The sequence below is a fragment of the Puntigrus tetrazona genome, chromosome 22, assembly GCF_018831695.1.
Source record: "Puntigrus tetrazona isolate hp1 chromosome 22, ASM1883169v1, whole genome shotgun sequence".
Classification (NCBI taxonomy): domain Eukaryota; kingdom Metazoa; phylum Chordata; class Actinopteri; order Cypriniformes; family Cyprinidae; genus Puntigrus; species Puntigrus tetrazona.
This window is the reverse complement of record NC_056720.1, coordinates 10,910,870-10,935,446: the sequence shown is the minus strand read 5'-3', so window position 1 is coordinate 10,935,446 and position 24,577 is coordinate 10,910,870. Positions and strand designations below refer to the sequence as shown.

Genomic DNA, 24,577 nt, shown 5'->3' with positions numbered 1-24,577 from the left:
GCCAGGTATTTATTTATTTTGTACTAAACAGTCTATGAATAAACTGCAAAAGAGAAGTGCTGTGTTTCAGTTTCACACCAAAGATACACGGTCTCTATCAATGCAATATTAATATGCATTTACCCGTTATAGAGATTAGCACTTTGTACAAAGCCAGATAATGTATTTAAAGATGAAGTCTTTTCCTTCGGCTTTCCCATATTTAATATGCACGGCACGTTGTTGATTGATTTGTAATGGAAGTACTGAATCATTGTTGCGCCTACAAATTGTGTTGCTGTGTGGAATATTCATCTCCATGCTATAATTTTGTGCCTTTGCTCACCTATGATGTCACTGCGTCAAACCAGCAAGAAGTGACTCAAACTGAAATAAAATGTGTGATTGATGATGAATCAAGGCTGTTATTAAGGAAGGACGTTTAAGAATGTGGTGTTTATATATATATATATATATATATATATATATATATATATATATATATATATATATATATATATTCAACAACCATTATAAATATATATATATATATATATATATATATATATATATATATATATATATATATATATATATATACAACAACCATTTCTTCTGTTAGAGTTGGCATAAAATTAGTTGGCTAAATTTCTTTGAATCAGTCCGAGAATAAAATATGACAATACCACAGTTTATATCTTTGGTGACTGACAGAAGAGATAATTAGTGTGATTAATATATCTAGACTGTGTTGAAGAATGCAGTATTACTTGTTGGTGTTAGCATAGCTAGGCTAAGTTTCATTAAATCAATGATTGATACAAGTTTTACAAGAATATATATATAAATATATATATTTATTTTATTTTATTTTTTTATTTTATTTTTTTTTTATTTTGAACGGACCAAAGGTAAAACTTAAGGTAAGACAAAGGGAAGACTCAAGGTCTGAATCCAAATTCATCAAGCTGTGTCATGTAATTTGTTAAGATTATCACGATTAGTGAGTCTGTCAGCGTAAAGCTTCTGCTAACACCAGAAGATTACACTGGGTCAAAGGACTGGCCAAAATAGATTTTCAAAAATGATAAACACAAGAAAACAACTAGATCTTGCGCTAGAGGATGTGGTTTACATATGTAAAAGACAAAGACAATATACTTTTAACTTCCTATTTCTTCGTTGTACTTCTCTCCTTCATCTCTCAGGTGGTTACAGCAGAAAAAAAAAAGAAGAAATGAATGGCTTTTAACGCTAAAGTGAGAGCGAAATGTGTGCTAATGCACTTTTCGACAACAAAAATGACAAAAGCAATGTTTGTTAATGAAGAAATTTCATAGGAATGCAAGATTTCTTTGAGATAGATTAGTTATGCAAGTCATTGTATCACTTGTTTGCTATAAGTGGTAACTAACTCTCTCCTCACTTTATGCAGGGTGTTTGTGGCATATTTGCTGTAGCCATTGCGACTGATCATGAGCAGTGACTAATAAGTGCTGAGAAACCCCCACTCCACCTTTCCCACCCCTACATGCCACTGAAAGTTTGTCTGCAGCCCCCTTTTCACACTTGAAAAACCGCAGCAGCCCCGTGGAGTCCTTCGATCTGTCACCAAAAGCAAGCAGCAAAATTTACACACCTCCAGTCTCACGGCCGATAGCGAAGGTGAAACGCTTTCAAGATAAAAGTAATGCTGCATATTACGATTATAAACTCAATTATTTTACTGAGCACACGACAGTTCAAAACACAAAGTGAGTAAGCAGAGTTTTTCATTTTGAATTTTATTGTAAAAATTTATCTGAACATCTAACAACTTAATGCCGATTAACAAAAGTAAATGTAAAACACAAGGTAAAGCAATCGTTTTCAGATGTTCTCCTTTTAATTTGCATAACAGCTAGTAGTTATAGTTAGCATAGGCCCACATTCGTCTTCAAGCATTTAACAAAAACTTTGCATGTTTATGGCTTTGTGTCCATTGAACAATTCCTGAATGCACTGCATTCATATGAACAAGTTCAAATGACTATCGAAATGGCTCTGGGTGGCCCCCTGAAATACTGAATTTTGGAGGAAGGTTACTGATGTGAAGAAACCAATGATAAAATTATGAAGGCAGAAGGCGTTTTGGTGATCACAGAAACAAATCTCCTGAAATGTAGAAGTTGTTTTTTTTGAGCAGTCAGTCCAATATCTCAACAGACCGGTCTCTAAAAGTAGACCTTGATTGTGCAACTGTCTAAAACCTTATGCTATAAATTGAACAGGAGCTCATCACGATCAAAGATCATCATCAAAGATGTAATTCTTTCAAAAAAAGTTAAAAAATAAAACATAAGACTGAGTTAAAACTAGTTTACAGCAGGTATACTTTGCAAAGGCACTGTATGTTCATGTGTTGTACTGATTCAAATGCATTTTGAAGTTCAACGGAAACTTCTTTACAGGTAGAATGGCAAACTGTATTTACCTTCTTCTGTAGATAGAAATACCGTGAGCCTCAAACACCATTGTTTCCTCCTTATGTAAATCTCATGAATAACAAAAAGAGCACTGAAAAACAGGTGAATCAGAACATAACAGCGACTGTGACGTAACAGTCAGGATCACCATGCCCCCAACATTTGCATAACGTATAACACGTGTTCTCGACCTGCCGCTACTGTAAATAAACAACCGAGGACAAACAGTGAAAATGGCAGATCATGAAAATAAATGTTAAGTTCCAGGCCGTGCAGGGACGTGCTGGTGTCTACATTCGGATAGGCACGGCAAGAAAAGAACCTGATCTGATAAAATTACGCGAGCTACTAAAGGGACAAGGTTAGCTTGCTACAGTAGCATAAGCTAGATAAGCTACATTTCACTTATTCCATAATTAGAGTAAGGAGAAATGACTGAGGATGATGGCGAATGATCCTGAGCACCACTGACATTCATCTGATCTTGTAAAGTGTGTGGGAAGTATCAAAGCTCCATAATATAGCATAATAGTAATATAATATACACAGAGTTCGTGCGATTGCGAATCTCCAAAGCGAAAGTGAAAGTAAAAAGCGATCATGCATTGAAAGCAGTTTCAAAGCCCAGCATATTAATAGCAGCTCCCTGATGCCTGCATTTTATTTACAAGAGAAAGTACCAAAATATATATTTTCCACCCTGCGTTTCCTTCCTGCTGTGTGAGCTGCTGAAGCCATTATTATTCAGACCCTTCCAAATAAGCCAATAACAGACCATTTAGTTCTAGGGAGACATACCTTGTATGTAGATATCAGAGAACAGTTTATAATAATGTATCAATGGCGCCTTTCAACATTTTTACAGAAAATACAGGCCACGTATTGTGTGAGCTTTTCGGGTAGAAAGCAGGAAATCGTTTTTCACAGAGGTCACAGGTGACACTTTGTGCATGAACAACTTTTCAAGCACAGGTGCTAAATCAAGCAGTTCCCATGACTGGCATGTCATATGACTGGACAAAATGGAAGTCAAATAAAAATACAAATATGTTGCTTTCACCAGCTGGATCAAGGGATTCCAGAAATGCCCTCTTTAAGGCGTGGTTTCCCCAAAATCTCATTTGGTCAATTTTACAGTTTGGTCCCAGTTACAGTTTTTGACACATATATTCACATTTTTGAAAGTAACTGTAAAGAGATGTCATTAGTATTCGTTTACAGTGTTTTTTGGATTATAATATATACAATAATATAGCATATGTGCTTCTTTTTCAGTTCTACCATTTATTTAAAGGTCTCAAAAGCAACAATTCTGTAGTTCAAATCAGTACTACAATGCAGTGGTAATGGGGAATGCATGAAATGATCAAATCCATAGTTTGAATGCAATATAAGTTGCAAAAACTCTGGAACAATCTCCCTAACTCTGTTCGGGAAGCAGACACACTCTGCCAGTTTAAATCTAGATTAAAGACACATCTTTTTAATTTAGCCTACACATAACACACCAACACACCTTTTATTATTCAAATCCGTTAAAGGATTTTTAGGCTGCATTACTTAGATTTGCTGGAACCGGGAACACTACTCCTACAATACGATGTACTTGTGACATCGTAAAAAGAATGGCATCTACGCTAATATTAGTCCTGTTTCTTTCTCAATCTGTTTTCACAGTTTGTATCCAGACTAGATGGTGGATCAGCACCCAGAGATTATGTTCATCAGAGACCAGAACACCTAGATGCGCCCGTCGACAGATCACCAGATCCTGATGCACACACACACACACACACACACACTAAGTCATTTACACTACCTGACACAGCTGCGTTTAAAATTGAACTGGAAGTTAAGTGCTGGGCGTCCGGTCAGAGGAGAACTGACCCCAACTGAGTCTGGTTTCTCCCAAGGTTTTTTTTCTCCATTCTGTATGCATGGGGTTTTGTTTCCTTGCCGCTGTCGCCTCTGGCTTGCTTGGTTGGGGACACTTAACTTCTAGTGACTATCGTTGAATTGACTACAGAGACCGTCTCTGCATTTAATAAGAAATTGGTCACTCTCGTCACTATACATCCCTGTCATTATACTGTACAGTGCTTTGATGCAACCTGTGTTGTTAAAAGCGCTATATAAATAAAAATGATTGATTGATTGAAATGTCAGTCTGACACCAGCAGCTAAATTAAAGCAAGCATAGGTTATATTAAACAAGGGGGTAGCATTCCTTTAACTGGATTGTGACTCCAACACAGTTTTGGAATGCATTAATTAAAAATTGCTTTCGGATAGAAGCATCTGCCAAATACATAAATGTAAATGCAGACATAAATGCATTCACAAAAGAAGTGATTGCCAAAGTTTTGGCAGAATCAACGGTTCGAGTCCAATTTGGGTCAATTCCTTTTTCTATTTCTAAAATCCTGTTCTCTTTCTCTCACCCCCTACTTTCGTGTCTATAAAACAAAAGTTGGTAGATGTATGCACAATTCAACTTGGGTTTGAAGCCGCTTCAAACCTCAACGATGGAAAAATTGACTATAAATGCATCTCTGAAACTTAATCTGAATATGTGACCTTTTGATCAAAGAAATATTTTTTTATCGTAATGGTGTGCAACAAAAGTTCCTGGAATACAGCCAATGTTCAATTATCAAAAATGAGTTGTATGACTCACAACTAATGAGTCAGAGCTGGATTTCAATCTGACATGTATGCAGGATTTGGAGATGCAGATTTAGCCCTGTTATCTTTGCGCTGAGAGTTCTGCGTCTTCAGTCTTAGTTTGTGAGGCAGGGCAGTGCTGGAATCGGCTGGCACCTGCTGCTCGCCCTCCTCGTCCGACAAGATCCTCTGGTGCCCGGGCTGGAGCAGGGACCGTCCTGCCCAGGGTGCTGCTGCTGGGGCCAGGTGTGGAGGAAAGAGTAATGGTGCGGCTGGGGAAGAGTGGAGGCTGGGGAAGTCTAGGAGATATGGGTGGTTTCTTCGTATGGCCATAGGATGCGCAGGCAGGAACGCCGACCCGGGGTGGGTGCCAAGACAGAGGGGTGCTTGTTGGTTTCCAGATAGATTAGAAGCCTCTCTATCTTGCAGTCTACCCCAGTAGAGGTCTTTGTCTGGGCAAGAAACCAAAGGTTGGGGCGCCAAAGCGTGAAGCTGAGACAGAGCCCTTTGAGATGTGGAATAAGGCGTTCCAGGGTTAAGCAAACCATATCGAAGCTTCAGAGCCAACAGCTCAGCTCGCAGACGAGCATTTTCCTCACTCAGCGAAATCAGTCGAGTCTCCAACACGTAGTCGTTGACCCTCCGCTTCTCTCGCGAGCGCTTCGCCGCTTCATTGTTCTTTCGGCGTTTCTCCCAGTAGGTTGCGTCTTTCTTGTCTTCAGGTATGAATTCCCGCTTGCGACGCAATCCCAGACCTCTCGGAGAGAGCTCCTCGGCTTCTCCCTCAGTTTCCCACATCACCCGTGAGAAAGTGGACTCCATTTTCACCAGGTATGACTTTTGTGAATGGCTGCGCTCGAGATGCACCTGTTCTCTTTCTGTGTGTGCCGTCTGGAGTTACTCAGATGTTAGTGCCTCTTCTCAGTCATACTGCCACCAGGAGCTTTACCTGTAACGAAAGAGAACAGTTATTTCCTTCGCAAGTGGTCTTGCTGGTGTGACAGATTTCATAAGGCACTTATTGCTGCGAAGTTATGAGTGTGATGGCAAAGCAATTTCTTTTGAACATGTTGACCTTTGCCAGCTCGGTTACAGGTGCCTCACATCTGAACCTAAGACTCTGTAATGTTCTTGTCATTAAGGGTGTGGATGAGGTAATACTTCAAAAACTCCCTTGTGGTCTCTGTTGTTGTTCTCCTAACTAACATTAAAGTATCAACAGTTGATGAAGATTATTAATAATACCGTTAAAGACTGTCTTCCAGTTCTATGTTTCAGCTCTCTGCAACAGCCCTTTTGAAGTGAATATAAAGTGTTATTCATGCCCAGGATGGTCACACGCCTCCAGTATTGATTAAGACCACCAGGGTGATTCAGAGACCCAAGTCTTCCCAACGGGGGTTCTAACAACCCCCACACTGTCTGATGGGCCGTTGTTTCGTGGGTTAGCAGTGGAAATATGGTTTATCGTTAAGGACAGAGAGAGATCTAGTGAGACCAAATACTAGGCTAACAATTGTACAGACCTACTTCCCCTCTGATATCACTGACACATTGTATTCTGTCTCTACACTGACACTTAAAACTGGTAATTTTAGCTTCCTTTCCAGACAAAAAGTACAATAGTCACTACATACAATAGTTTTCTAAAGAGCAATATATAATGTTGTTTTTATATTAAATATATTTATTTATAATATCAATCAATTTGATATAGACATGTAAATACAAGTAAATGTTTTCAAAATATTTCTATATTTATGTGTGTGTGTGTGCGTGCGTGCGTGTGTGTGTATTCATATATACATATTATAATTACATAATAAATATACACAGAACACACATTATGCAACCAATTTTATGCAATTAGTTTTTTATTTTGTATATGAATAATCGTTCATCATTTCATAGCACTAATATAGACTGGCGTTCACGTTCTAGGTTTTCTGTTTTGAAAAATAATGTTCTTTAAAAAAAATAAAAGAAAAAAACAGAATCCATAGATGTGAACTTTAGTTAATGTAATATAAGACTTATATGATTATATTAAGAGCATAAACCTTTTATATGTATACCTAAGAAATAAGAAAATAAGGAAAGAAATAATGGAAATAAGAAAAACATTTTTTATTGAAACTCAATAAACATTTTTTTTCTTATTTCCATCTCTATTTTAATATTTGCTCTCATTTTCATTTTAAATTTGTAGTTATTTTGTTTAGTTTTCATTCTCTTTTATACATTTTTATTTCAGCTTTAGCTTAAGTTATTTTGCAACTATAAACATTTACCTATATATATATATATATATATATATATATATATATATATATATATATACAGGGTCATGTTTTTTTAGTACTACAAATATTTATTATTTCTTTTTATTTTAGTTAACAATAATAACCCTATATGTAATGCAAACTTCTCTCATCAAAGTGTAGATGAGCTTTTTTTAAATATCTTGTCATCCACTGAATGCACATCATCAAAATCTCAACAGTAGCATCAGGGTACACGCAGTGTCTTCTAGTTTTGAGCGTCTTGCGTCTTGCAGATCTAACCCCACGCTCACTGTGGTTTCCTTTTCTTTCTTCAGAACCTTTCTCCAAGTTTACATAGTGTGTGAGTTTTCATGTAGGCTAACCACATCCTGTTCATCCCTTACTTTTATCTGCTCTGCCTTTCATGAGCTGGAAATCTGGGCTCAAGAGCGTGACAGCGAGGTGCATGTATGCTTACCACAGAGCAAAAAAAAAACCAGACTGTTAGGCCGAGCCACGAGCCAATGAAACATGAACGCAGTGAAAGAAGAGCATGGTCTTGGTGTGGAGGGGATGAATTGTGGATGCTCGCTCAAACCACAACTGAGACCACGCCTGCAATGAGCTGCTACACTGACCACTGTTAGCGGTTGTGTTTCTGCGCAGTAACTTCACTATAATGTACAAACCGACTTTTTGAAAAAGATAAAGTAAATTTGCATTTCCAAATTGAAAAACCAGTGCTTGCAAATTATATATATATATGAAACACTCATCTTCTTAAAAAAGGTAGAAAGTTTAACATGCACCATGATAGGAGTCCTGCCTTCTATATAAAAGGGTCAACCTCCAATTTCTAAATCGATCAGGTCTTAAATATAAGCTTTTTTAGTTTTGTTGACGTCTCTGCGTTCAGAAAATGAACTTTAACTAAAATTTTGTGTTTAATCTTGTCATTATACATTACTGACACTCCGTTCAGTGCTTTGACAGGTGACTGATCTCATAGCAGGATCACATGATCAGCCTGATCTCATTTTTTTTATCTTGGTATTATTGAGAATTTTTGCTGGCTATGTAATTACGACTGAATAGCACATAAATGGCTAACCGTTAACCTTTGCTTTTGCATGATGCTTCTTCCGCACCACTAGGTGTCAGAATGAGTTAAAATGCAAAACATATATAAGTTCGGTATAAGTCCATTTTAAATAGAAGCAAGAGTAGGTTTCCGAAAAACCGAATAATACAGCCCTGCAGGGAGGCGTATTTCTGTAGGCCAACATTTTTTTCAACAGTTTCAATCAATTTGTTGTTTTGGTTAAATAGCTGAAATTGGGTCTGTGGTGAACACAACCTCAAGATCGTTTCACGTTTTATTCAACAACATACGACACATCAGTTAAACCCTCTTCAAAGGCTCCAAAAGGACCAACAAAAAATGTCATCACTTCATTGCATTTTACTTTTAGATTTATTTATTTAGCAGGCTAAAGTGACTTGCAGTGCTTTATAGATCACTCATAACGTTTCAGTACGCAAATACTGTATTATATAATTGGTTAGATTACGAATGCTAAACACTGTTTATATGCTTTTATGATACCTAAACTCCACATCACTAGCTTGCAAACAAGCTTTTTTCAATAATTGTGTGGGCAACAGTGGTACGCTAACCACAGTGATATGCGGTTCTTCTAACCTAATTCTCTTTATCACTCAACATTTCTTAGTGATGTGTCAAAATAAAAGACTTAAAGGTGTGAATGTGTTAAAGGGCTGGTGGGTTATTAGCCATGCGATCTGTATGGTTTTCACATGAACAGTGTCATTAGCAGCTTTGCTGCCCTCCTGTAAACAAGTAGCATTGCAATTAAAATTCTCACCTTTTGTTTCTGATATTTGTGTTGCTTTCATCTAAAACATCTGTTTATGATTACTGTAGCCTGTTTATTTTCAGCCAGCCACTGGAACGTGAAACCGTTGTGCACTTTACATAAGTTGCTAACTGGCATCTCGCGAGCAGTTTCGACCGAATTTCGCTGTAGCTAATTGTCGAACAGATTTTGAAAACAATCCTCTGGGGCAATGTAAGTTTGCGATGGGCTTAACTGGCTAATTGCGAGAGGTTCCTGTTGTCTGCCAGCCTGCTAATGCGGACATGCGCTCATACGATATGCTAACAGTTTAGGTGTGGTGATGGTGACACACGCTGCGTAGCTAAATATACCCTGTGCCTGCTTGTCGCTGTGCCACAGATACACACACACACACACATGCATACACAAAGAGAAAGTCAAAAGAGGCTGTTCACATGCTTTTCCCCTTCCTGTGTATGAGTATACAATGAACAGAGTTGTCTGAAAAGCCTTGCAGCGTAGCATGCCTAAACTTAAAAACATAAGAAACACTCTGTCTTTCTTTCTCTATACATCCTAATGCTGTCACAGACTATTTAATGGTGCCACTGAACTCCTGCAATTAGTATAAACCTACTGGGGCATGTTGTCACAAAGCCAGGCATCAAATGGAAAAAAAATGTCTTTTAGGCATCAAATACAACATGCGATGATTGTAGTTGTATGATGGTCTCAAGGCCCCCAGAGGCCTCAGTCAGACCTGCACCTGTTGCTTACTGACGCTCTAAGTTTAGATGGTGCTTTTCAGTAACAAACTCTTAAAACTTCTCCTTTTTGACAACCTATCTGTTGGCTTTCTACTCACCACCTGCTGCCCTGTACATCCTGGCCTATAGTTTTCATATATTGCATGTTTTTGTCCTGTTTTTAAACAAGGCTCAGATGTTTTCATAGAAAATAACGACTGCAAAAATAATTTTTAACCCTACGTTTTTTCCTTGAAAGTTTACAGCTGTATTGCATATGTTCTAGGTTGTTCATATGCTAGTTTTACATAGTTTATTTTGCATCAAATAAACTAGATTGTTCTGGGATTAAACGTAAAATTTAAACCTGAAAACGTTTTAGGTTTTCTAAAAAGAATAAATAACAAATACAACAGATTATGCATTATTGCTAATCAAATGCGTGCATTTGTGGCGCTATCTTTGGAGCTCAAACCATGCTGGAGAACATGATTATCAGGTTTTAAACAAACTTGCGAAGTTCGCGCATTGTTATTATTAATGTCATTTGCAATTAAACATTTTAGCTTCAGATTTTGTAACACGAAAAAATGCTAAATATGATCATAAGTGGCGTAGTCACACTTTTGCAGCTGTTTGTTGAATGGGAATCGCGATTAAATATGGGACGCACAGAAAAAGAGGCATACTTCAAGCTGCAGCTACATCAGAGAAGCTGTTAACCACTTTGAATTCATTTTGCAGCTATTGTCTTATCTAATCTTCCCTTGAAATCATTTAGATCATCAAGATACCACACCGCACACAACCTTTTAAAAGTACCCACATTTACCAGCCTTTGCTAAGATGATATCCTCAGTATTTGAAAGGTTTGCATGGAAGTTTACCTTTACAAATGCTACTTGAAACTGATCAAATGCAGTCTGATCTCATATGCACTTTTTCGGGGCCAAAATAAAGCTGCTTTAATTATTGAATGTTACTGGGTGCAAAATATAAACATATCACCGTTTAAAGGGTCATATATGCAAAGTTGACCACATTAACCTAAAATGAGACTGCTTAATACCTGATTTATATAATATACTTGTTTCATTCTGAGATTGGGAAACCCGATGCTTGCAATGGCAGAAAACCAAAGGTTACCTCTGAAATGAGTTTTGGTTACATTTAGCTTTGCCTACCGCGTTCAAGTGCTATAAAGCATTTGCACCTCAAACTACGAACGTCTGCATATCAGATTTATATCTTTTAATGCAAAAGCAATGCAAGGAAGCCTTTAAGATCGCAAGATGTTTATCAAAGTAAGGCCACTGCCGTGTTTAAAGTTTTAAAGGAAGTTTGCTTTTTTTTTTTTTTTTTTTTTTTTGTCATTACATCACCTTCTCATAACCGTGTTAAAAGCTGACCACTGACGGACACACACACAAAAAAGCTCCCGTTACTTACCTTCACAGCTTCTCACAGTTCCTGAATCCTTGTCGGGTCACCCAGCGTTGACATCTCCGAGGATGCCCCTCATTACTGGAACCAGCAGACTCTCCAAACTTCAAACACTTGTCTTGTCTGCGTGTGACCCGAGTGTCTCACCTGCCTCGCAGAGTTGATTAAACGTTCTCCTCTCTGACTCGTGGCTTCTCTTTGGTGAGAAGTGTGATTAAAAGTTAGAGGCTGCCTGTTCGCCTCTTTATGAGATCAGCCCACAAGCCCCTGTCTGCGTCTACTTCTTTTAACACAAAGCTGATGGCTCTACTACACCATGGCCCACATGTCCCTCACATACGCGTATCGGTGGGTGGGTGGGTGCACATTTATGAAAAAAAAAAATGGTTAGATATGGATAACCACTCTTATTGATTGTTCCGATGAACATTTGTTAGGGCCGGATGCTAGTCTACACTCCTGACCGGGCCCTTGCTTCATTTTCAGCCGTTAGCTAAAGTTGCAAACGCTCTAAATTTAAGTTTAAGGTTTCACAAAAATCTCTGCTGTTTTGGGAAAGACCTAAAATCCTACATTGCCTTCAAAATAGACACTCACTAGCAATGCTGTGAACAATGCTGCGATGAAGGTTAGTTAATATGTATTTTTTCAATGGCAGATTCTTAATATTGTTTAAACCAGCCGTTACTTTTCTTTCAGATTAATTCAATAAAATAAATATTGTCACAATTCCGTTTTTTGCTATTTTGCATTGCATTTTTGTGATGCTACCACTTATATAACGATACAAAAAGAAGCTACGTTTCCTAATATAACTAGAAAACACATATGGTAGCTTTGTCAGATGGCTAATGTAAAGGGATGTGACTTTTCGCGTGCAGCCTATATTGTCAAGGACAGCGCGCCACCTACTGGTCACCCTTACAGCTGTCAGCCTTTCTTCCATCTGGATTTTTTTTAGAAGGTACGCGATCTATTTTAAGTTCCTTTAACTCTAAAAATAAACGATTAATACCGATCGACAAGGTATGGCGCGGTTACGCAAACATGCTAAGTAAATGCAGAAAAACTGCTTACCTTTTTACATTTTTCTAAGAAGCTATGATATCGATGGGTTATTGTTTACTACAATTTAAGCATTTACGAGCGAGTGTAGACGATTGAGGGCTTTCGATGACTATTTTTTTTCTTAACCACGTGGACGGCCGTGTTTGCTAATTTGTTAAATGTTGCTTAGAGGTTCTCCAACAGTTTGGGCCTGTATATCAGTCTGAGGAACCCTAAATGGTATCCCAAGCATCTCCATTTTTGCACTACATTTATATAATTGACTGTTTGTTTTTGGTTTTTTTAAGCTGTTTCCAGTTTAGAAATGAAAAAGGTTTAGGAATGACTTAGCCTAATTATTTAGCAGTGCACTTCTACAGCCTATACAGTACTGTTAAACGTTATTGTTTTATTTACACCTCTGAATTTGTCTTTATTCTACTTCACACACGCGACTACATGTACATCCACACACCAGAAGTGTGAACATGTGGTTTGTCAAGCCTGAGTTCAATCAGATATCAGACAAATTTACCCCAGTCTGAAACCATCTTCGCTGTGATCATGTTTCATATTTATTTCACTTTAATAATTCACTGTACAGATGCCCTGTATGTTAGTAGGGACACAATTACTAGCGCCGTTGTTTTCATATGTACAAAATACTACGAAGCAAATGAAAGCTTTTTTAATTTTGTTGTTAATTTGTGTGTGTGTGTGTGTGTGTGTTGCAGCAGCCATGTAATGGTTTTCTTATTCTTCTGTTTGTCCTTTGAATTGAACATAACAAACTCACGAAAGGTTGTTTTCTGCGTTGTTGAATGCGTTAGAACGGACCAGTACTAATAATAGTTTCCATGAAGCAATCATGTGAGAATATATAGTGTCGATTCCCAAACTTGAATCAGATTTCTATGCAGTAAGCAAATAAGGGAAATGAGAGTAGAATGATTAACTACTTTTTTATTACAAGTGGCCACATTTTTGCAGAATAAACATTTCGATTGTATCCAAGTCTATCATTTGCTAGGCCGTATGAAGAGACTGGCTTGCACTTCACTACATTAAGCACAGCTAATACCTCAAAGAAATAGTTCACCCATATCTTTCTCTTTCCTTCTTCAGTGGAAGATATTTCGACACATAATGAAAGCCAATGGGGTCTAAAAGCAACACTACACCCCAGTGACTCTCACTGTATGGACAAAAAGCACAAAGACATTTTTTAAAATGTTTGTGCCCTATACAGATGTTCGGAACAACAGACGTAAATCTACAATTAGTTTTTGTTGAACAATGCCTTTTTAGCAGGTTGTGACTGCTGAAAAAAAGCATATGCTGGTTAGGTATTATTTGAACCTGGGATGCTGGTTTATGAGGTTTATTCTGGTCCTTTGCCAGCTTGTGACCAGCATAAACCAGCTTAGAACCAGCATGAACCAGCTTAAACCTATATCCCAGCTACCTACCTAACCAGCATATGCTGCTTTTTTTCAAGAGGGATTATCAATGAAATACTGTTCAGGCAGCGTTATTGCTGATTAAGAGTTCTCGGAGCAAAAGATCCTCCTCAGTTGTCCTGAGATCTCAGCGGATAGCATGCTGTACCTGCTGTTGAAGTTCCACAGGGACCTTACACCGTTACGAGATTCGTCTGTGTCTCGCAGCGACAAAGGAAAGGACAGCGGCCAGTTGGGATGAAGGGGAGATGGTCGCAAAGACGGCGAGCCCCAAGGCAGCATATGGTTGCTGTGTTGGGTGGTGGACTGGCTCAACCCAGGTAGCAGCTGAGGAGGGGGCGGTGATGCTCTCTGGGCAGGAAACTGTTGTGGGTGGCTTGGTGGGTCGTTGCTGGAAGAGACCTGTGGGTGAGACGCTGTGTCTGCCTCTACTGGGTCAGCACTGTTGTCCAAGTGGCTAATCTGTGTAGCTAGGCTGGCACTTTTATGAGGCACCCTCAGGGGCGAGATGAACGGAGACGAGCCGTTCCAAGAGTGGTACAGCTCTAGAGCTTCTGGAGCGTTACCCCACAGGGAAGGCTTGAGATGGGACGCAGATGGATAGGGGAGGGGACTATGGGATGACTGACATCCAGACCTCGCCCAACTCCCATGTGATACTGCAAACTCAGCACCTCGGCCCGGAGCTGGGCGTTCTCCTCGCTCAGTGCCATAAGTTGCCCCTCCAGCATGAAGTCGTTGAGTCGTCGCTTCTCTCTAGAGCGCTTGGCGGCCTCGTTGTTCTTCTTCCGCTTCACCCAATAGGATGCGTCCTTTTTCTCAGCTGGCATCATCTCGCGTTTGCGTCGTCTGTTGGGCAGGAGTGGGTTGCGGTATGGCTGGAGGTGAAACAGTCGTCGTGCCAGTACTGATGAGCTGGTGAGGGGCAGGAGCCTTCTTAGACCTCCAGGGTCATCTTTGCTCTCACCCGAGGAGGAGGGAAGACAAGTATCTGCTAGGTGCTCGGGACTTCTCATAGTACTCATTGTTCTGGAAAGACAAGGACCTTGATCAGTAGGCCAAACCAATACTTTGATTAACATAAAGTATTATTTTTAAGCACTAGAAAGATACTAGTGATATTAGAGTTTAAGAAGAACGATGCCAAAGCTCAGGATTTTTCCTGCTCTGTGAAAGAACATGCCTGCGCTATTAAATGCAAGCTAAATTCATTACCACTTATTAGAGTTCATAGTGCAATTTCCTGTCTGAATAAGAGTAAAAATAGACGTGAGAAGCTTGTCAGCCTAACAAGGAAATGTACTGGGCAAATCTTAATTTTAAATGTGCAAAATAATGCTATAGCTTGTGATACATGCAATATGCTCAATTTATGCTGATACTTGGTTGGATCTAATGCACGCAACCTTGAATGATCAGTTTTTAAGGTCAACAACGAAAAAAAGATTTTGATTTGCCAATAGCAAGAAAAAAATGTGTATGTCATTTGAAACCATTGCATATCTGCCGAATTGACATCAGAAGGTGGCTATTTTTCTTTCTCCGAAAACAATATGTTTTGTGAATGTGAAAACTGCCTCGGCTTCCTACCACAAACCAGATATATCAATCCAGACTGAAACTGCTGCATGATTTGCATTCGAGTTATTTAATGAATTCAATATTTTAAAGTTCACATACAGAATACTAAGTATTACGTATGTGTCTTAACTGGATGTGTTGCGAGAAAAAATAGCTTTACCTTACCTTACAGCGCTGTCACACGAATGATGCTAGAAAGTAACGATGAATTAAAGGATATCGGCTTAAAACTAAAACTCTTCGGGTGGAAACATGCAGACAAACTCTGTCAACCAATGGCAGTCAGGGTGGCACATGTAATCTGCACATATGCCTATTGCATGAAACGGAGCTGTAGTAGGTGAGGACCACATCTTCCTTCCTTAGATATGGAGGCGGAGACTTGCAAACAAGTATCTCAAACCAGTGGTTTGAGTTATGACTCACTTTTTTGTTTGTTCTACTTGAAAAGAATGAATAAAATAATTTTTTTCTGGCGCACTCAGCACCTTGGTGTTTTGTTTTCACCTTTGTGAAAGTACATTTTATTTATACATTTATTTTTAATTCTCATGGATGCCCTGTGAAGTAACAATCCCACACTTCAACCATAGCTAGCGCATTAATGCGATTGGCCATACATACAGCACCGAGGCCCATCAATGTTGTTGTATGTTCACATTGAGGTTATTTCGCCCACAATTCAAACAGCGCATGCTAGTATCGTTTATTGCATTCTTCTGTAAATTGTACACCACTTTGATAATAATGTCTAAAATGCAAACGGCGCAATTTAACGTATTCGTTCATCATTTCCTAGTAAACCGAATTATTCAGAAAGTGCTCTATCATAAGAAAGTGCTCTAGCAGAAGCTGAAGCTGAAGATGGTTAAGATCACGTAAAACAAGATCTCAATTGTGGGTAAAAAAAAGAATAGATTACTAAGAATGACATGCATGAAAAAAAATCATTCAGTTTTGCAGAGTTTGCGTATCTGGGACTGCCCTTCCAAATTTCCTCAGAAATTGTTTTCGTGTTCTAGATTATGACTAAATCTGTGTCGTTGCATGTGAAGCATAATGCAGGTCTGTAGCTTGCACTACAGGCTTATACAAACTCATTGAAGTTCCACCGGCTACAACAAACAAGTAAAAAATAAGCGAAAATCTTCACTATTAAATGCATAGCGCAAAGTCATCTCATGTAATGCTGTGCATCACCTTCGGTTACAAAACTTGAAGAATTAGCCACGCTTGACATTTTAAAGCTGTGTTTTCAAGATAAAAAATGGGTCATGTATTGTTCGCTTGAAAAAAAAAAATCGGGTGCTGTTCAACGGGTGCTGGAGCATATCTCAGGCTTTGGGTGGCGGTGGTTGCGAAGAGAGTTGGTGGGGTGACATACCTGTTGGTGTTTAGCGGTGACTCATCGAATAGCTGTTGATCCCTCTGTGATTTTTTTTGTCTTCTTCTTACATTCGGTGACTCATAACGCCACCTCAAAGCTCCACAGAACTCAAATGTCTTAACGTGGGACATAACCTGTAGTTCAGACGTACCGTGTTGGTTACCGCACACAGCCCCCTCACCTGGAGCCAGCACTGACACGCACAAACGCAGTTCGGGCCGGACCAGATAATCGGGCAAACGCGTATTTGTCAAACATGCAGCTTAAACGGCAGATTTTTCGAGTACGCCGCAGGGGCGCGTGTGAATGAGGATGAACGCTCACCGCAGCAGGCGCGCGTTGAACTTTCAGGCCTCACCTTTTGCATACAGTTCAGCTGCGTTGTTTGTCTGTACAGTAACTCCAATCACCCCCTGTTTCTTTCTCAAGTGAATTCAAACCACTTCCTGTCTCTGAGTCGTCAGTGTTTTCTCCTCACAGCGACCTCATTTTAAGTAGCCCCTCTCCCATTTTTGACTCGTTCGGCAGAACAGAAACTGAAGCTGCGATTGCAGAGCAGCAGACAGGGGTATACCCCAAAAACCTCATTCGAGGCCACCTACTCACTTCCCAGAAAACAAATGATCTTGTTGATATTTTACATTAGATGTCGGGTTTTTGGAGCGCTGATGCCATGAAATCGTCTGCACGCTTTTTATTCACTGCTGTATTTAGTGACAACTCATGAGGGATGTTGAAATTGTAAGCAAATCATTGTTTTGGATAGCGAGGCCTAGGAAATGAGAGGCTTTGATTTCTTCAAGTAAGAGCTGCAGCATTTTGCAAGAATGGCATCCAGTGTAAATGTTTATGTGACAAACTCAATGCAACGTTATATTAGAGCTTGTGAAATATTCAAAACTTTTTGCAAATTACCTTATTAAGACTTATATGTACAACATATGTCTAGCTTACTGTTTTTTAAAAGCCTTGAGATTTTATACTTTTAATCAGCAACACTTAAAACTGTTATGCAAATGATTTCTACTTCAGATAAATGCTGTTCTGTACGTCAAGGAATCCTTAAGACAATGCATACAAATATTAAGACAAATATTAATAATAATAATGCTTCTTAAGCAGCAAATACCTTCTGAGAATTAGCAATTAAAAAAACATAAAAAATGTTAGTAATCCAAAGTTTTGAATGGTATCTTTTAACCTTTGACCTCCAAGAGTGATTGACAACCTTTTCAGCGTTAACTGTGTTTTTGTAAATGTGAATAAATACTGATTAATTCGTATTTTTAATATTATCTTAAAACAGGTACATTGTCAAAACTATAACAACAAACTTTAAAGGTGAAGGTGTTTGTATATACACTGTATCAATAATTTACATTTTAGTCATTTAGCAAACGCTTATACAAAGCGACTTACAAATGAAGATAATAGAAGGAATCAAAACCAACAATAGAGCAACAACAAGTCAGTAGGTAGAATAGAAAACAGGCAATCTATAAAATACGCAACCGACAGAGGGTCAAGGTTGTGTGTTTTTTTAAATATTACTATAATAGCATATTTCATAAATAATAATATCTTACTTGCATAAAATCGAACTTTAGATTTCATCACTGTACACCGTTCATTTTCATACAGTTAAGCCTGAGGTGCATTCTGGGATGCTTTTGAATTAAAATTGCAGTTTTTTATAGAAAAACTCATAGAAAGTTTTATATATATATATATATATATATATATATATATATATATATATATATATATATATATATATATATATATAAAAAAATATATATATATATATATATATATATATATATATATTTTTTTTTTTTTTTTTTATAGGGACTAAAATACCATTCTGTGCTCTCTAGAAGGTCACATATGCAAATGCACAATATGTAACCTGCGGTTTAGTTTTTTCATGCAATTAAATATATCCAGTGTGTTCTGATTGATTCGAGATCACCGCTACCTTTTGATCGCAAGGTAATGGCCATGAACAGACCCTGCATTAGGCCTCCTTTTAGCACCTGTGGAACCGCATACGGTGAGGCTTTCAGCGAGATATGTGCACCCGATGCGGTTTGACAGGCTTGGGGGCAACAGTTAAACTGTAATGGAGCATTGCCAATGGCAACCTGGTCAACCGGTCACAATGGCTCCGCAGGTCTGGGTCTCATCTCATCTCGCAAACCACTCTGCATCTGAGAGAGGCCACGTGTAAAAATAGATGAGCTTGATAGGACTTGAGACGCGTTATCTCACGCACACACATGTACGGATGAGGTTTGACTACCTCCTAAATGGCTTTAGCGCTGCCCGCCGAGTTTTGATAGCCTAAAAGCAGGGGCCACTGTAAGGGGCTTTGATTTGAGACATTAAAGGGTTCGCGATATGAAATGGGGAAGATTTAACCACTTTGGGCCTTGATATACTCTGGATGCTAATTAAGATGCAGTGTCTTTTGCTGCCACTAGATGGAGCGCGCGTTGAAAAGCATTAAAACAGCAGCATGCATGTTAGCGATAGAGTTAAAAATGAATACATAAATAAATAATAAACATTTTTTATATATATATATATATATATATATATATATATATATATATATATATATATATATATATATATATGCACGTCACAAATGTCCTTGATGTAGTTAGCTTTTCCGAGAGATATGTCTTCATTTACACCTTGTGCAGGCCGACGGGCCAGTCTTCTTCACACCTAATGCAGTTCTCAGACACTTTTAGCGCTAGTAAACTTCCTTTCTTAAGTTAGATTGTTGTGGCATATCGCTGATGTGTAAAGTTATATCTGTTTCCATGAAGCAAAAAGGAGAAGTGAAACAATAGATGACAACAAGGACAAGATTAAGGCATAATAAAACAACATCTTCTCAGCTTTTCAGTCCGCTGTGAGGAAACCTTCGTATTCGAAGACGCTTCTGTATAAACATGCACACCCGATGGCTTGAAAAACATCGGCCTCTTGAAAACAGGCCTACACCACGACAGTATTTCGAAGGGGAAAAAAAAGTGTAAAAACCAAATGTGATGAAATACGATAATATAGGTTACATAAGCCAATGCTTATCGTTCTGTCTTTTAAGGACTATATGAAAAAGTAGGTGCATTTCTGCCACCTACTGATCTGTATTAGGGACCACAGATAGCATACATACATATATGCAAATGTAATAATGCAAGATGTTTTTCGGTAAGGGGTAGGTTTAGGATGGAAAATATCTTTTGGTCAGTATAAAAAAATTGGAGGTCTATGGAAAACCCCCGCAATTAATAAAATATGTGTGTGTGTGTGTGTGTGTATAGAAATATAGCCTGCTTTAAATGTACTATCTGATTTATGACACTCCCCATTGCCTGGTGCCTGAGGGGGAAATCTGAGGGAAATCCCTTTTGGAATTGTGTGTTTATTTCTATTAAAGGAAAGCACCTTCTATCATTTTTTTTTTTACTTCTCACGTTATTTCAAGCACTTACGCAATCACTTACGCACGCGCCCGTAAAGCTGTATCTTTATTCCATAAATACGATAAAACGAAGACTTTTTGGAGATATGAAGGATGCACTACTCTGTAGGTACTCAAGATTAACATGAGGTTGGATGAAACTTAGTTTTTTATGTCCCCTTTAAGTTCACTTAAAGCTGTAGTTCTTGTAACTTTTGGTGCTCTAGTGGTTAATAAACAGAACTTTCCGCGTCTTGCGGAAGAACATTGTAGCCGGAGCTACTTTCTATGTCCTGTCTATGTATGTCTATGACAAATCACGCAGGTACCTACCCGACCAGTCTAAATAGAATATAAACACTTATTATAGGTGTACCGTAGTGATTCAGCACAAGCCGAAAACACGGTTTGGAAAATAAATTCATGTTGTACTTGCTTATTATATATTGCAAATTTTGAAAAAAGTTCTGTATTCAGTACAGCATTCCGTTACGTTACAGTATTCATTAGCATAAGCAATAATTGTTTTGACATAAAGTGGACAGCGAACCTCAAGTACCCAGTATGCTTTGCAAAGGATTCCATTCAGGGACTTTTATGTGGTTTTCAGTAAAGGGAAAGATGTCGAGTGATGTGACCTGATGCGTGGCCATGTTTCGTAATCTATACTCAGGGTTTTTGCTCTGATTTTAACCTATGGAATCCACTCAAAGCTGTGGGTGTGTCAAATTAAACCTTTTTCAGTTAAATTAAGTTAGGAATTCGTTTGAGTGTGTGAGGTTGCATGGACAAATCTGTACAGACACTCAGCCTCTGCACTGGGGCAATACAGTCAGTAAAATGAAGGAGTTACAGTCAAAAATTTGAAGTGGGATTTTGGGAATTTTTTGATCATCCGCTGAGAAAAACAGCAGCATGATTGGTTAGAAAAACATCCTGAGTCAGAACTGAAGGCTTAATGGTGCAATGCACTTAACCTGACCTTTGACCGTGTGATAAACTAACTATAAATAATATCAACCATGATTATTAATAAAAAATGCACTTTGCATGTACTTTGTGGTTGAATCTCCCCATTCTTCACTGTTCATTTAACTAGATATTTAGTAACGTTTTATTACCTAATGTAAATGCAGAACTGCAATACGTTACATATATAGCAATTTTATTTAATTTTTATTTTTTTTACAAAATGTCAGTAGCTAGAACTAACAACAAAATGGCCCACGCTTTATGATATGCAAAATATGAATTTGTCAATAGCTTTATGTTAATAGTCTGTTATTGAATTATTTCAAAGGGTTACTCCACCCTAAAATAAACATTTTCAATGTTAATTTTTTTTTCTCTGCATATGAAAAATGTTCTTATCATTTCATTATGTTCAGATTGAACCATTGATGGAAGATGGACTTTTCTGACGATGTCTTTCATGCTTTTCTGGGCCTTGACTCATTACTTGGCAATCAATGGGCCAGTAAGAAGCCTCATGGTTTTCATCCAAAATATCTTAAATTGTTTTCTGAAGACGAACAAACCTTTTACGGGTTTGGAACAACATGCAAAGTGATTAATAACAAAAGAAAAAACATTTATTTGGAAAAGCCATTTTATTATGGTATAACATGGTATGGTATCTTTATGTTTTAGGCCATACTGAAAGTCACTAAATATTTATTAAAAATACCGATCTTAAAGGCTTGCTGTTGAGATACAAAAATACCCCTTGAACTTTCTTCCCCATAACCTGTTTCAGTGAGCGGCAAATGCTTTCTTTTTTCTTCTTGTGGTCATGTAGGTTTGAGGGTTTAATTTTCCAAACTACGATAAAAGGTTTTACACCGTTACATGTGTAAATGAGAAATATGACAGCATGTTTCCTATATAGTTGTTTTCATGATATCAGTTTTGTTTTACCAATATTAGTGTAGCATCAGACATGTTATATAAACCATATGTAACATAGATTTTCTTTGTTTGAAAGAAACCTGTCTAAAACCAGACAATACATTACATTAAGTGAGTCTATTTATTAATAGAATTAATATTTTATTAAAGAATTTGATGATTTTCTAAATGAATGAATACTGCCTGCATATTAAGTCTTAATTGTTGGCGTTTTTAATATTGTAGTTGATAATAAAAAAGGTGCATTAGGATTCTTAGACATTCTGAACTCTATTGGGGTTACTCTGCACCTTGTTACAAGTATGGCAGACACATCACTTCCACCACAAACGACTGCTTGTAAGTAATCTCTACTGATCTCAATTCCTTAGCACATCCAATAGTGCAGAAAAACAGGATAATGTAAAAGAAACGATGTACTCTCTCTTTTCTAGTAGTTTAGATACAGTTGCTCCTTTATTCTTAAGAAAGATAAAACAAATAACAATCTAAAGAGAGCAGCCTGGAAAAATGCAGCATAGCTGGAGAAAAACCAAACTAGAGGTATTTCACATAACCTTGCGGGAAAGTACCCTATCATACAGAAAAGCATTAAAAACAGATAGATCTGATTATTTTATAACAAACCCCCGGTATTTATGCGATGCACTGGCTAAATTAATGAAAAAGCAAGCATCAACAGGTGCTGACATTGCACAATATCAAAACAATAATTACTTTATTTCCAAGATCAATACTATCAGAGATAAAATTGTAACCATGCAGCTGTCATCTACAGTATCGCATCAGATCCTGTATAATATAGATCCCCTGAGGAAAAATTCCACTCATTCTCTATTAGGGGAGAGGAAGAATTGTACAAACCAACAACATATGTGTTATACCCAATCCCATCTAAACTATTAAAAGAGTCATAGATTCTTTTGGATATTTTATTAATTTATCATAGTCACTAGGATATGTCCCCAAAACCTTCAAATTAGCTGTCAAAGATGCTAGAAAAGGTAGTATCCTCACAACTATATTCTTATTCATTAGAAAAATGGTATCTGTGAGGATTTCCAGTCAGGATTTAGACCAGGGGTGTCAAACTCAATTCCTGGAGGTCCGGAGCCCTGCAGAGTTTAGATTCAACCCTGCTAAAACACATATACAATGTATGTTTAAAGTACTTGATTAGCTGGATCAGGTGTGTTTAATTAGGGTTGCATCTAAACTCTGCAGGGCTCCGGCCCTCCAGGAATTGAGCTTGACACCCCTGATTTAGACCATATCATAGTACAGAGACTGCTCTCATTACAAATGTAGAGTTACAAATGACCTGCTTCTATCATCTGACTCTGGTTGTATCTCTTTATTAGTGCTATTGGATGTTAGCGCTGCGTTCGACTCAATCGACCACAACATTCTCTCGAATAAACTAGAAATGTTGGCATTAGTTGCAATTAGTGGAAGTGCCTTGACATGGTTCAAATCGTACTGACTGCCACCAGTTCTTAGCAGTAAATGAGGAAACACGGCAAATTGAGGAACCGAACACATACCTGATATAAAAAAAATGGATGACGAGGAATTTCTTAATGCTAAATTCTGAAAAAACAGAGGTGCTAATTATTGGACCTTAAAACCCCACATGTAATAACCTAGTACACTGTCTAACACTTGATGTTTATTGATTGTTAATTCTTCTTCACCTGTGTGTAGTTTATATATATTTTTTATAACATATCTAAATTGTGACCTATGCTTTCTTTTACATTTGCATAAATATTAATTAATGCGTTTATGACCTCAAGGTTAGACTATTGTAATGCTTTATTAGGTGGTTGTTCAGCAGCTAGAGTCCTTATTAGAACTAAGAAGTATAAACATATTAGCCTGGTTCTATCAACACTGCACTGGCTCCCTATCAAACATCGGATAATTAAAAAAAATTATTAACCCTAATTAAGCTATCTTAATTACTTATAAAGCTCTGAATGGTTTAGCTCCTCAATACTTGGGTGTGGTCTTATCACATTATAGTCCTGCGGGCGGCTGATTCTTTTCCTATTTAGCACCCAAACTCTGGAACATTCTACCTAACACTATTCGGGAGGCAGACACACTCTGTCAGTTTAAATCTAGATTAAAGACACGTTTGACATAGCTGTGTTTAAAATTGAACATGATCGATTATCGTCGGCTTGATTACACAGACCAACTCTGCATTTAATAAAAATTAAGCGTTTATTCTTGTCTTTACTATCACTCTTTACTATTCTCAATTCTTGCATTTGATACAATTTAGTGCTTC

At 37.8% G+C, this 24,577-nt stretch overlaps 3 protein-coding genes across 6 annotated transcripts in view; 1 reads left to right on the top strand and 2 right to left on the bottom strand.

Moving 5' to 3' along the window:
• The window catches only part of LOC122327734 (CUGBP Elav-like family member 5), a 1,183,696-nt gene that overhangs the window by 715,376 nt on the left and 443,743 nt on the right, over positions 1 to 24,577 (top strand). The window lies entirely within an intron of this gene.
• Positions 4,496 to 11,699, bottom strand: nfil3-4 (nuclear factor, interleukin 3 regulated, member 4). The gene is made up of 2 exons (XM_043223326.1): positions 11,427 to 11,699; positions 4,496 to 6,057 (listed from the first exon to the last, which is right to left on the bottom strand). Exon 2 carries the CDS (start codon positions 5,928 to 5,930, stop codon positions 5,145 to 5,147), a length of 786 nt encoding a protein of 261 aa, XP_043079261.1. The 5' UTR covers positions 5,931 to 6,057; positions 11,427 to 11,699; the 3' UTR covers positions 4,496 to 5,144.
• Positions 13,416 to 17,358, bottom strand: si:dkey-172o19.2 (cell death specification protein 2). 2 transcript variants are annotated; one of them, XM_043223333.1, is made up of 2 exons: positions 16,893 to 17,358; positions 13,416 to 14,956 (listed from the first exon to the last, which is right to left on the bottom strand). In XM_043223333.1, the coding sequence occupies exons 1-2, from the start codon at positions 17,024 to 17,026 to the stop codon at positions 14,473 to 14,475; spliced, it is 618 nt and encodes a 205-aa protein (XP_043079268.1). In that variant the 5' UTR covers positions 17,027 to 17,358; the 3' UTR covers positions 13,416 to 14,472. The 2 variants fall into 2 exon arrangements, with proteins under 2 accessions (XP_043079268.1, XP_043079269.1); XM_043223334.1 differs by lacking the exon at positions 16,893 to 17,358 and adding an exon at positions 15,674 to 16,874.

Bases quoted from the DNA above. Each gene is read 5' to 3' on its own strand.
- nfil3-4 (XM_043223326.1), bottom strand. From the start codon at position 5,930: ATGGAGTCCACTTTCTCACGGGTGATGTGGGAAACTGAGGGAGAAGCC.
- si:dkey-172o19.2 (XM_043223333.1), bottom strand. From the start codon at position 17,026: ATGTCCCACGTTAAGACATTTGAGTTCTGTGGAGCTTTGAGGTGGCGT. The intron at 14,957-16,892 runs GTATGTCACCCC...TTGTCTTTCCAG, and splicing joins TCACCGCTAAACACCAACAG to AACAATGAGTACTATGAGAA.